Source organism: Sturnus vulgaris, chromosome Z (assembly GCF_052056855.1).
Source record: "Sturnus vulgaris isolate bStuVul1 chromosome Z, bStuVul1.hap1, whole genome shotgun sequence".
Lineage (NCBI taxonomy): Eukaryota > Metazoa > Chordata > Aves > Passeriformes > Sturnidae > Sturnus > Sturnus vulgaris.
Genome location: NC_142283.1, coordinates 61,835,068 through 61,846,746, shown reverse-complemented (window position 1 = coordinate 61,846,746; position 11,679 = coordinate 61,835,068). Strand labels below are relative to the sequence as shown.

Here is an 11,679-nt window from a genome sequence, read left to right as displayed (position 1 = left end):
CTTGTGTTACAGCAGTCTCAAGAGGCATTTTTACAGGAAGATAAGGTTAAAGGCTCTATATCTGTACTCATCTTTGATATTCACCATTAACTCAAGCTGTTAAAACTCAGTTTTCTATGGCTCTGTTTAAAACATAAAATTTTTGGATCGTTATTTGGATTTTTCTTTATTCATTGCTTGAACTTCCATAGGACCTTTAAAACTGAAATTAACCTGTGTAAACTGCGAGGACATTGCTTGTTAGTGGACCAAATAAAATACTGCAACTAACCACAAATATTGATTTATTGCAAAATTGATTTCTCTCTTAAAAAAACCGACTAGGTTGGTTGGTTGGTTTTTAGGGATTTGGTTTGGTTGGGTTTCTTAAATAGTAGTGGAAATCAAATTAAGAATTTGAAAATCCCAGTACAGGAACAAAAAGCTCTATTTTTCAAAGCAGGTCCTTTCCTCCACATTAGAGAATTCATTGCAAAGGAGGGGAAGAAAAAAAAAGTCAACAGAAGGAGTGAGAAACGTAAAACTGCACAGAGAAACGGTCCCACGGAGGTCTGGGCTGGTTCTTCCGTCGTGGCTGGTGCAGCGAGGTCGGGAAGAAGGAGGGGGATGCGGTGGAGCCGCCCATGGCACGGCGGCTGCCGCCTCGGCGCTGGAGCCTCCGGGCTCCGGCCCGTGTGGCCGTGCCACGGCCCGGAGAGCGGCCGAGGTGAGGCGCCGGGGGTGGCGGGCGCCAAGCACCGGTGCCCCGAGCCGCCCTGGCGGAGCCCCGGCCCGGGAGGGTGGCGGGGCTGCGGGGCCGCTCCCCAGCGCCCTGCCCTCGGAAGGAGGGGACGCCAACCGCGCGGGGAAACCGGGGCAGAGGTGGGCAGGAATCGGCGCGTCTCGCCTGCTGCTGCCAGCCGAAGGCAGATGCGCTTCCAGGCTCCGGGACTGTCAAGCAGGAGCCGGTGCCACACGTTCGTGGGGCCCTGGTACCCCGCCATCCGCAGCCCTGCAGCGCGGGCGGGCCGAGTAGCGAGCACAGAGGCGGCATTCCTCTGGCCGCCCTATCTCATGCAGCTCGAGTGTGCCGTGCTTCCAGGAGGTCCTGGGGCTCTCGGCGATGTGGGGTGGCCCCGTCCCGCCCCGAAGTCGGGAGCCAGCCCCCGCGAGCAGCGGGGACCCCGCACCGCCCATGGCGCGGGACCGGGGGCGGCCGCCCTGTCCCAGCTGAGACAGTTCCCGCGGAGTTTACAGGAAGGCTTACAAAGAAAAAAAAGTTGTTTGGGAAAAGGAAAAACGTTCAGGAGCCGACGTGGAGTCGGCAGGATTCAAGGAAGGAGGCTCTGAGAGGAGCAAGTCCCTCCTGTGCTGGGCACAGGAGCCATCCCCGCACACCGCCGGTGCCTGCGGGCCCTCCCGTCCCCGCACCCTGCCCCGGGGAGCCCGGCAGCTCTGCCCAGGCCCACCCGCAGAGCTAGGTGCTCTCAAACTCAGCGGGCACCTGAGCGCTCATGAGAAGCTTCGTGTCCCTAATCGCTCTAGGCTAACTCCTCTGACACTCCGACACTTAAAGAACATCTAGGATACGTGTGGTTGGGAGTGATCAAAGAAGAGATAAGATCAAAGACCACTTTAATTGCGAAAATGAGGCCAAATAAGATTTTCAGAAAACCAGCTACAATATCGGAGGTTGTCAAAACCACTGTTTTCGTTTAATGTAAGCGGTTGAAGTTCAGAAATTACTGGACACTTACATTCACGTGACACACATATTTCACATTCCCTTTTACTTACAAGCAACACAGATTACACAAAAATAAACAGGAAAAATATATATATATATATTTGGTCAAGCATTCATTCCAGGCAACCCGTCTCAGGGGTAAGCGGCAGCCGGCCCAGTGCCGATATCCGGCCCGGCGCCTTTCCCTCCTTCCCGGGGCCGAAAGCGGCCCCAGGTCCCGGCCGCAGCCGGAGGGACAGGCATGGGCCCGGCAGTGGAGGGGCAGAGGGCGGGCAACTCAGTCCTACCCCAACCCCGGGCCAGGCGGGGAAGGGGAAGTACACCGGGTTTCCCGGGGCCAAGCAGCTGGGCTAGGGGCAGAAGGGGGACTCTTTGCGGGCGGAGGCTTGCAGATCCGCCCCGGGGACCGGCCAGGTCAGGCAAGGAGAACCCTCAGGACACTGCCTGCTTCTGCCCGTGCCTCTCAGAATTGCGGGGAAGGTCGTGCTTACTCCCGCCGGGGGCTCGCCCGGAAGAGGAGAGAGCCTGTGCCTTCCGAGTCTGCGACGAGATGCTGTTTTCCCCACCTGCGACTGCCGCTGGTTGATGCTCTCGGCCCCTCCCCTACTGCCACGGAGCACATGGCAATGTTTTGGTTGATCGGTTTGGATCATTTTGTTGTAGTCTTTCTTTCTTTCTCTCTTTTTTTTTTTCTTCCCCCCCACCCCCGAGCAATAATGTGCCGCAGCTGACTGCCTCTAAAGCAACCGCAACGTCTCAGGAGAAACTTTTTAAGGGAGAAGAAAAAAAAAAAAAAGAAAAAAAAGAAAAAAGAAAGAAAGAAACGCTACTTCTCAGGCTGCTTAAACTCCCTGTGCCGTTGCGTGCGCGGCGTACTCAGGGACAGTCGCACGGCGCCAAGCCTTTCCTTGCTGGGAAACACTCGGTCAAAGGCATTTAAAAAAAATAATCCCCATAAATCTCCATATATAATGAGGCGTGCGGTTGGGGTTTTAAGTCCCATCACTTCCCTGTGTAACAAAGGGATCCCCGGTGAACTGGCAGGTCCTAGCATACCAGGAGACCTGTCAGGCACCCGTAACGCAGATGGGGACGTTGCTGTAAGTACTTTGCAAGATTACCAAACACGGACGGTTTCCCCCCAAGAACATCCGCTTGAGGGTTTCACAAACAGGGAAGCAACGCGCCCAAAGCTCCTTCCTCCGCTCGAGGAGTCGCCTTCAGCCTCCATACTTACACCAGTAGACAGAGGTCGGACCCAGTCCACCGCCGTCGCCTCGTAAACCCAAGAATAATCCCCGACACGGCGGTTTCCTGCATAGGGTGGTTTTGTTTTACCGATGCTACGAGGGCAGACACTGTGGTTTACAGCCACCACAAGCAACGACCTGCAAACCCTAAGTCTACCCAGAATGATGGAGAATGGGAGGGAGGCGGGAGCGCCGGCGCCCGGCAGCGGAGACCGGGAGAGACGAGGGCGGCCACGGAGCCCTCCCGGGCCGCGCGTCCCCAGCCGTTCCCAGCGGAGCCCTGCCGCGACCCGCAGGGCTTGTCCGGCGGGCGTAAAGCGAGAGACTCGGGCGAGGAGCGCGGATGCCGGAGTCCTCCGCCCTTCGGACGGCGCTGTGAAGGGGCTGGACGGGGGACACTGCGGCTCGGGGCAGGCGGCTGGAGGAAGTAACAGGACCCCAGTTTGCCCCGTCCCGGAGTGGTGGACTTCACTGTCGGCAAAATTTGCACTTGATAATTTTCTTAAAAGCACTTTGGAAGTCTTTGTTGAAATAGGCATAGATAATGGGGTTGAGAAGGGAGTTGGAGTAGCCCAGCCAGTTGATGACTGCCCCCAGCCACTCGGGCATGTAGCACTTACTGTCACAAAAGGGCAGGACCAGGGCGACGATGAAGAACGGCAGCCAGCAGAGGATAAAGGTGCCCATAATGATGCCCAGGGTCTTGACAGTCTTCCTCTCCCGGGACAGAGCCATTCTCCGTTTGGCTTCCGTGTTCTTCTCGTTGCGCCTCTCGAAAGAGGGCGGCGGTGGGGAGCCGCACGCCTCGCTGGGCAGCGGCAGGTGAGTCTTGGAGGAACTGTTGCAGTGCTGGACCTCGATGATCTCCAGGGCGGTCCCGTCCTGGCCCTGCCGCACCGCGCCGTTGACAAAAGCACCGGGCTTGGGCTCTACAGTCCGCCGCCAGCTCTTGCCGGGCTCCCCGTTGCCTTTCTTCACGGTGGCCGGAGAGAGAGTGAGGCAAGTGTCGGCGATTTTTTTCTTCTCCGCTTTCTTTACTGTCTTGCGGATCCTAAAGCGCGCCGCCTTGAAGATGCGACCGTAGAGCACCAGCATGAGAAGAAGCGGAATGTAGAAGGCGCCGAAGGTGGAGTAGATGGTGTACCCGTGGTCCTTGCTGATGGTGCAGGCGTCGGGGTTCGAGCGGTCCTCCGGCGTCCTCCAACCCAGCATGGGAGGGATGGATATCAAGAAGCCGATAAGCCAGGTCAGGCTGATGAGCACGGCCGCCCGCCGGGGAGTTCGCTTGTTAACATAGTCAATGGGGTCCGTGATGGCCCAGTACCTGTCCAGGGCGATGGCGCACAGGTGCAGGATAGAAGAGGTGCAGCAAAGCACATCCAGCGAGATGAAGATGTCGCAGGTGACCTGCCCCAGCGTCCACTTGTTCAGCACCTGGTAGAGGGCCGCCATGGGCAGCACGAGCACGGAGACCATGAGGTCGGTGACGGCCAGCGAGCCGATCAAATAGTTGGCCACGGTTTGCAGGGAGCGCTCCAGGGCGATGGCTGCGATCACGCAGGCGTTGCCACTCACGGCGCACAGGATAAGCGTGCCCAGGAGCAGGGAGGTGAGCACCTGGTAGCCCAGGGTCACCTCGGCGAGGCCGGGGCCGCTTGTCCCCTCGGGGGAGCGCGCTGGGGAGGTAGTGTTGTTGGCCACATCCATGCCGGGCGGGGGTGGGGGGGGGTCGCTTCAGGAGACAGACATGGGAAGAGATGCCGGTCACTTATGCGCTCCCCTGGCAGGAGGCATCGGCGCCCCGTGCGGTTTGGCCACGCCGGGCACCCCCCGCTCCACCACCCCTCCCTCCCCTATATAGCGCGGCGGGAGGCGGCCGAAGCTCGGAGGACGGCGGCTGGCGGAGCCGCCCCGCGCCCGCCCATCCCCGCCGCCTCTGCCCAGCGCGCAGCCCCGCGCGGTGGGGGCGGCCCTCCTGCCGCCGCTTGCCGAGATTCTGCCCCTCGCTCTGCCGCTCTCCAGTGCCTTTCCCCCCTGCTCTGCCTCTCCGCGCTCCTCTAGCTTTCTCCCTCCCCTCCCTCCGTCCTTACTCTCGCCCCTCCCCGTCCACCCCTTCACCCCGCCCTTCCGCGGTGGTCTCGCTGGGTCGCCATCGTCGGGTGGGCACAGATGTCAGATTCCCCTTCGCCCCCTCCCGTTTGGAGGGACACTGCAGATAAATTCTCCACGACTCCCCCTCCTACCTCCCGCCCTTTACAAATCGTTCCGCAGCTCCGCGCCCGGCAGCGGTGGCCCTGGGCTACCGCTCAGGACCAGCGCGCGGGGGTGGCGGGGAGAGGAGGGAAGGGCAGAGGGCATCCTGTGCTCAGGCGTTCCGTGAGCAGGCACTGCCGCTGCGGCGGGGGCAGAGCACACCCGGGCTGCCCGGGGCTGGGGGTGCCGAGCGGGCGGCGCCGGAGGTGCCGATCGCCACCTGCAGGCAGGCGCTGGCCACCCGAGGGCGCGGCGCCCGCGGGGCTCGGCCGCGCACCCCCGGCCCGGGACAGTCCTGGCCGCGCCGCTCGACCCTTCCCCTGCCCAGCGAGCTGCTGGGGGTGCCCGGGGAGCTGCACCGGCCGTGCGGGGACAGGGAAGCGGGAGGCAGCGCTCGCGTGTGTCTCGGGAAGGATTCCGCGTAGACCGACGGGGCTCCCGCCCAGCCGCTGATTAGTTCTGTAGCGATAAAAGCCCAGTGGGCGATGATTCATGCCCTCGGCCCAGCGCCCTGCCCGCCCGCCGGCCCGGTTCCCCGTAGAACGGCAGCATTGCTCCCCGGCCCTCCCGACGGGCGAATTACGGTACAGCACACGAGAGAAACGACTGTCCTCTCGCGACAATAACAACAGCGACAGCGTCAAAAAGAAGTGGTAAAAACGACTAAAAAATATCACAAACCAAAAAACGTTGTGGGTTTTTGTTCCATCCGATAGGAGGGTAAACGCTGTGTCTGAAAGTGAAATGAGAAACACATTACTGAGAATCATCTCACATAAAATTGGCACATTATAAGCAAATCGGTTATTATCTAGTAAATAAAACTAACAATCACAAACCTAGGAAGAATCTGTCATTTAAAAAATAAATAAATTAAAAGCAAGAAGATGGTGCTGTTTATAGGCTTAACTCTGTCCGCAAAAGGTGAACAAAAGTTCTCCAACACAACTCTATAACCAGCTTTCTACTATCTTGCAGCTCAGTAATTTTAGTGATGTGAGATCTTTCATTCTGCTCTGTAATTCTGCTATGCAAGCTCAGTAAATGTAAAAAGCCAAACAAGTAATTCCTTAACAGGAAGATTTTCTGATTCTAACTTAATCAAACTTGAGATGAAGTTCACAGAGTATGCTTTGCACACCCTCAAGTTTCCTTCATTTTCTCACAGTCAACACTTCAAGTTGAATCCACAGCTTCAAAACATATGGACAGATTCCGACCAGTTCCTTTTTAGGAGAGGCTGAGATTGCATTTCTCTGCCCCGGACTTGCAATCCCGTCTGTAAATGATCAAAGCATAAAGATTAGCTGGATTAGTAGATGAGAGCTATACCCTTGCATGCCTGCTCTCTCAGCCGATAGCACTAACATTTACAAGGTCTGCGTTCTACTGAATGAAGACTTAATGTTGTTGAGAAACAGAAGAAATGTAATCGATATAGAAGTATGCATTATGGCTTCACTATTAACACCTATGTTCTTTTTAATGTCTCCTCAAATGCATGGCATGATTGGCTTCTAAGCAACTACCTCTTTAAAGAGTGTTTTCCTTCCGTGAAATCAAAGTTGGTGCTTCTTGCTGTTTTGCATCAGCCTGATTAAAAAATAAATAAATAAAATTTAAAAGAAAGTCTGGGAGGCAGGGAAATTTCGCCCAGCTTTCTTGCATGGTGGTGGACAAAGTCATTAGCCTAATTAGATTATCTTGAAATTAGCGTTTCAAAGCCACAGGAGATGCAGGCTCTTGGGGAAACCGTTTCCCAGAGATGTTTTTTTCACTGACACGGCCAAGTGAAGTCAATCCCAGACACTTTTTGGCGAGAAACCCAATGAGAAAACGTTGGCAGGGTCCTTTTTCAAGTGAAATATTTTAAATTAGCTTCAATTTTTTTTTTCAGGGTTTGAAAGTCATTTCTCTCTGATTAAATTGAGAAGCAATTTAGGCAACCATGGATGAAGGGGAGTAGGATGTGGAAGATGTAGACGAAGGAAAAATTCACTCTTTTGATGTGAGAGTCCTTAATCCTACTAAGCATTTAAACACCAAAATTCCATTTAAACGTTCAAGCAACTAAATGATATCCTAATTTCTTTAGATAACTGAGGTAGAACACCTAGGGGAATTCTTAAGAAAAACCATACCATATCCTCATACAATCCAGTCTGACTTGAGAATAAAAGCAAATATGCACAGCCTTAAAAAGTCAAATGAAAACATTAATATTATTCAGTTAAGATACAGCTGCTGCAAACAAGGGAGTCCTCAGTAAGTATAAGTATAAGTATAAGTATAAGTATAAGTATAAGTATAAGTATAAGTATAAGTATAAGTATAAGTGATATTATCTATTTGTCAAAGTAAAACTGAAATGTCACAAGCTGATCGCAGCATTTTGTTCCTGTGGTTGTGTATTACACTTTGAGTTGAGAAGGATTTAGATCTCGGGCTTTTTTTAAACTTTTTACCATGATAAAATAGAGTATTTGTGATATTCAAGAAATTATATTCCAGTAATGCTTTCAAAATGAAAAGGTTAAGGAACTAGAGAGAGAAGGAAATTATTTTCAGGACACTGAAACTGATAGAGTGTGTACGGTTTTCTGTGAGGGAAGCTACAAACAGATGAAAGCAAACATGTGACAGGAGGCAACATACCAAACAGTGCCTTCTTGAATTTTCTGTTTAGGCATCTTAGAAGTGTAGTCAAAAGGAATTCTTACTATTCCACACAGTTCAGAGCAGTATGAGAAACAGCTGTAATTTTAAAATACAGAGAAGCAAACAAGACCTTAATATCTGAAGTGGCTGTGTCATTGAAACACAAAGACATGCATTTCACCATGAGATCCTTCAGGATATCTGTTCCTACATTTCATAAACCACCAAATATTTCAGTTTATAAAATTTATGCTTTCTCTTGTAAAAGACTAAAAGATATTAGGTGACTGAAAATCCTAAGGCCAAAATTAGTGTCGTAGCAGCATAGCTCTCAGCCAAACTATTCAGGATCAAAATGAGTCCAGATTTGGCAGATTGTTTAGTCCTGACTTTGTGGACAAGACGAATCAGCTAAGTGACTTTTAGTACCAGTGGCAGAACTGTTCCCTGTGTCCTATCTCTGGGTATAGCTAGTTTGTGAAATCTTGGACAGTTAAACTCATACTTCTGAACAGGGAAAAAAAATTAATCCTACTATTAGTCTAATCAGAATAAGTACACTACAAAGCCAGTACAATAAAACAACAAGGAAACATAAATTTCAAACTTCTGAATCACCTTTGTGCCATTTTAATATTTTTTCGTCTTTTAGAGCAAGGAAGTGGGCTGGGTAATTGTCCACGCATCCTTGTCCAGCCAGCCAAGAGCTGGCAACCTGTGGCCCACTAGAAGCTGTGCAGCAACGAGACATTCCTGTGGTCCTGCAAGAGTCATCTGGGGTCTAACAGAGGCTACAGCATGAGCACATCACCCCGCTTCAGCACTGAGTTAGGTGTTGCACAGTACTGAGATATCTCTCAAGCTGCTCCTTAACACTCCCAGTTCTGTAAACATAGAACAATGGCATCCAAGGTCAAGCCTGGGAAGATCTGTTAGCTCCATGCCAGACATGTCTAAGCAGCAGTGCTGCTCCATGGCTTTGAGATGTCTCGAGGATTGTACAGCTGGGTTCATGTGCTGCAATTTCAGCTTCTGGTGGCTCAGATTTCTGTTCCCTCTTTGTTGCATACTTAGAACCAGATCAGTAATCTGGGGCAGTCAACCCAGAGGAATAATCTGTAGGAAGCAGGAATAACTAGCATCTCAGAATGCTGAAATGCCTATTTGTTTTCCCATGATATTGACTATATTTTCCATTGCTTCAAATATCCCACTTGACATTGTCATAATAGAAAGCAGTGGGCTGATAGCAAGCTCCTGGGTCCTATTCTCATTCCATTCAGCTGCCTTACAGCAACTCTTATGCTCATCGTTTTTATTAAGGACAGAAACTAATTATTTATAACATACACATATTTATAACATACACACATATTTATTTGGTATTTTTGCCTTTCTCTGCCAAGAGCTTACAGTAGTAATTAAAATTGCAGCATAACTCAGCAGGGCTCACAAAAGGGGATAATCCATTTCGCCTCACACTCTAAGAAGTAATACAAAAGTAAACATTTCATCTAAAATGAGTGCTATGTACGTTCAAGCAATATCACTGAAATGAAACTGTTACTAGAGATGCCTGCTATCTAAATCACGGGACAGCTTTTATGCAAGTCCATAAGTATAAGATCAATTTTGAAATATGTTTGCTTTCATATTCTCCCTCTGTGAAGTAAAGAGATTTTCAAGTATGCTTGTTTGAACATGAGTTTTTTAAGTTTATGGAAGCTTCTCAGAATTTTGGCATTCTATGAAAACTTTAATTTCGGCTACATTTTCTGTGTTGCCCCTTTTGTAACATGGTGCAGCTGTGATGAAGAGCTGTTAGAATATCTTTTAACCATTCTTGCGCATTCTTGATCCTAAAGCTGCTAAGCATGAATTTGACTCTAGAGAAACTCTGGTAGAATCTACTTAGTCATGTCTAATCATGCTGTGGGGATGAGCAGTGTTCCAGCTCTGCTGAGGTTTTTATCAGCACATCTGTGTCAGAGGCAAGGGGCAGCAATGCACAGAACTGGTGCATTAGGAGCTGGTTAAGAATCACCTGTGTGGTGCAATGCAGTCCCAAGAATCCAGAATATTGCCTGAATGTTTGCTTTTTTAAAAAACTATGTTCTGGTGTTTGCAATCTAATTAAAAATACTAACTCACAATGCTTATTTTCTCAACATTTGCAAAATAAATCATCTTAATGGCATCCAGTATACTATTCTAAAGTTGCTGACTAGCACTGAGGAACTTCTTGGTTAAATCAGGTTTTTTGTTATAGCTAATTCAGATTATTTCAGCTATTTACTTAACATTCACATTCATCTTATAGCAAAACATATAACTAGCTTAAAATACTTGCAGAAAATACATACCCATTTACAGAAGTATTCTAGCTCTTAGGCAATTTTCACAGGTTTTACGCAATATTTGAATAACTGTTTAAATAAGGAGTGCTAATATATTCCAAGCTTTACAATAATTTCTGGTTTTTCTCTCATTAGTGACTTTATTTATGGATAAATTTTAGCAGACAAGTTTTTTTGGTTTGTTATCCCTACCCCATGCCCTTCCTCTCATTTATCTTCTAAATGAGAATGAATTTAATACAATTAGCATTAGAAGACTCTCAAGTAAATTTTAATTTAAGGAGATTAATGCTCTAAATAAATTTATTGCAAAGATAATTTCTGCCGTTTTTTATGCATGTATAGTATTTCACTTCAGAAGAGACAAAGAAACAAATTATTCTATAAGAAAAATAAATTATGACAAAAACTCTCTAGCCAGACCTTTACAGGCCTCACCTTTAACTATCAGGCCAATCTAAATGAGCTTATTTGTATTTTCCAAAACAAAGTTAAGGTGTATGAATCTTATTATTGAGTTGCAGGTATAACAACTGATGACTTCTGTTCTTATCATGTCAGAACTTCAATACTACATTAGATTAAAAGTAAATTACATAGCATCATTGTCTCCTTATCAACAAAGACAGAAGTTAGAATTTCAGAATTATTGCTTGTAAAGGTATAAACTCTCCAATTTTATGCACACTGGTTCAAGCTCAGCAGTAGTGCCTGCAGTTCAGTAGAATGTTAATCCATGCCAATTTAAGATGTTATTATGATTTCTTTTCCATTTTCTCACATTGAAATTTATATAATACTATTATTTTAACAATATAACTTGGAAAAAGCAGGGCTGATGTACAGACAATAAATGTCTTGTCTTTGCAAACTAACTTTATCCTTTCAAATGAAAAACAATTTATTTTATCTACACAGAGATGAGTCACTTGGAGAAAGAGAGGCCCACACAGACTCTGCTTTTAGAGTGACATTGACAAAGGCCATGAGGATATTGTCTTTGCTGATCTATTAATCTCCTTTACCTAGGGTATTAGTTGTCACAGTAGTAAACCACCATGTATTCCAAAGAATCTGGAGCCTTTTCAGGGAGAAAAGTTGTGTGGTTTTTTTTTTTACTGGAAGCAAATGTGCTCTTGAGGAATTATTCAGTTGCAACTGCCTTCTTTTTCTTTATGAGTTTTCCTGGTAAAATCTCTGTGGCATGCACAAATGCTAGTGCTTGAGGCAGCTGGAGTGTACAGCAGGGATAGCACAGAATAGAAATGCCCCTTCAGCAGCATCCCCTATTTGCTGCTGGTTTGTAAGCATTGTTGCTGCTCATTAACTTTCAGGCACCCTACTAACGGGCTTCAGGTTAAGTTAATCACCTATGTTCCTATGTAACAAATGAAAAGTTCAGCAACCCACAAAAAATGGATGCACAAAAGTTGAT

The 11,679-nt window shown here is 48.6% G+C and overlaps 1 protein-coding gene across 1 annotated transcript; it reads right to left on the bottom strand.

Annotated features, from left to right (window-relative positions):
* Positions 1-1,658: 1,658 nt before the first annotated feature.
* HTR1A (5-hydroxytryptamine receptor 1A) lies at positions 1,659-4,719 on the bottom strand. Its single transcript, XM_014881803.2, has one exon. It carries the CDS (start codon positions 4,681-4,683, stop codon positions 3,445-3,447), a length of 1,239 nt encoding a protein of 412 aa, XP_014737289.1. The 5' UTR covers positions 4,684-4,719; the 3' UTR covers positions 1,659-3,444.
* Between the last annotated feature and the right edge of the window lie 6,960 nt (positions 4,720-11,679).

Excerpts from the sequence above, each read along its gene's own strand:
- HTR1A (XM_014881803.2), bottom strand. The coding sequence starts at position 4,683 with ATGGATGTGGCCAACAACACTACCTCCCCAGCGCGCTCCCCCGAGGGG.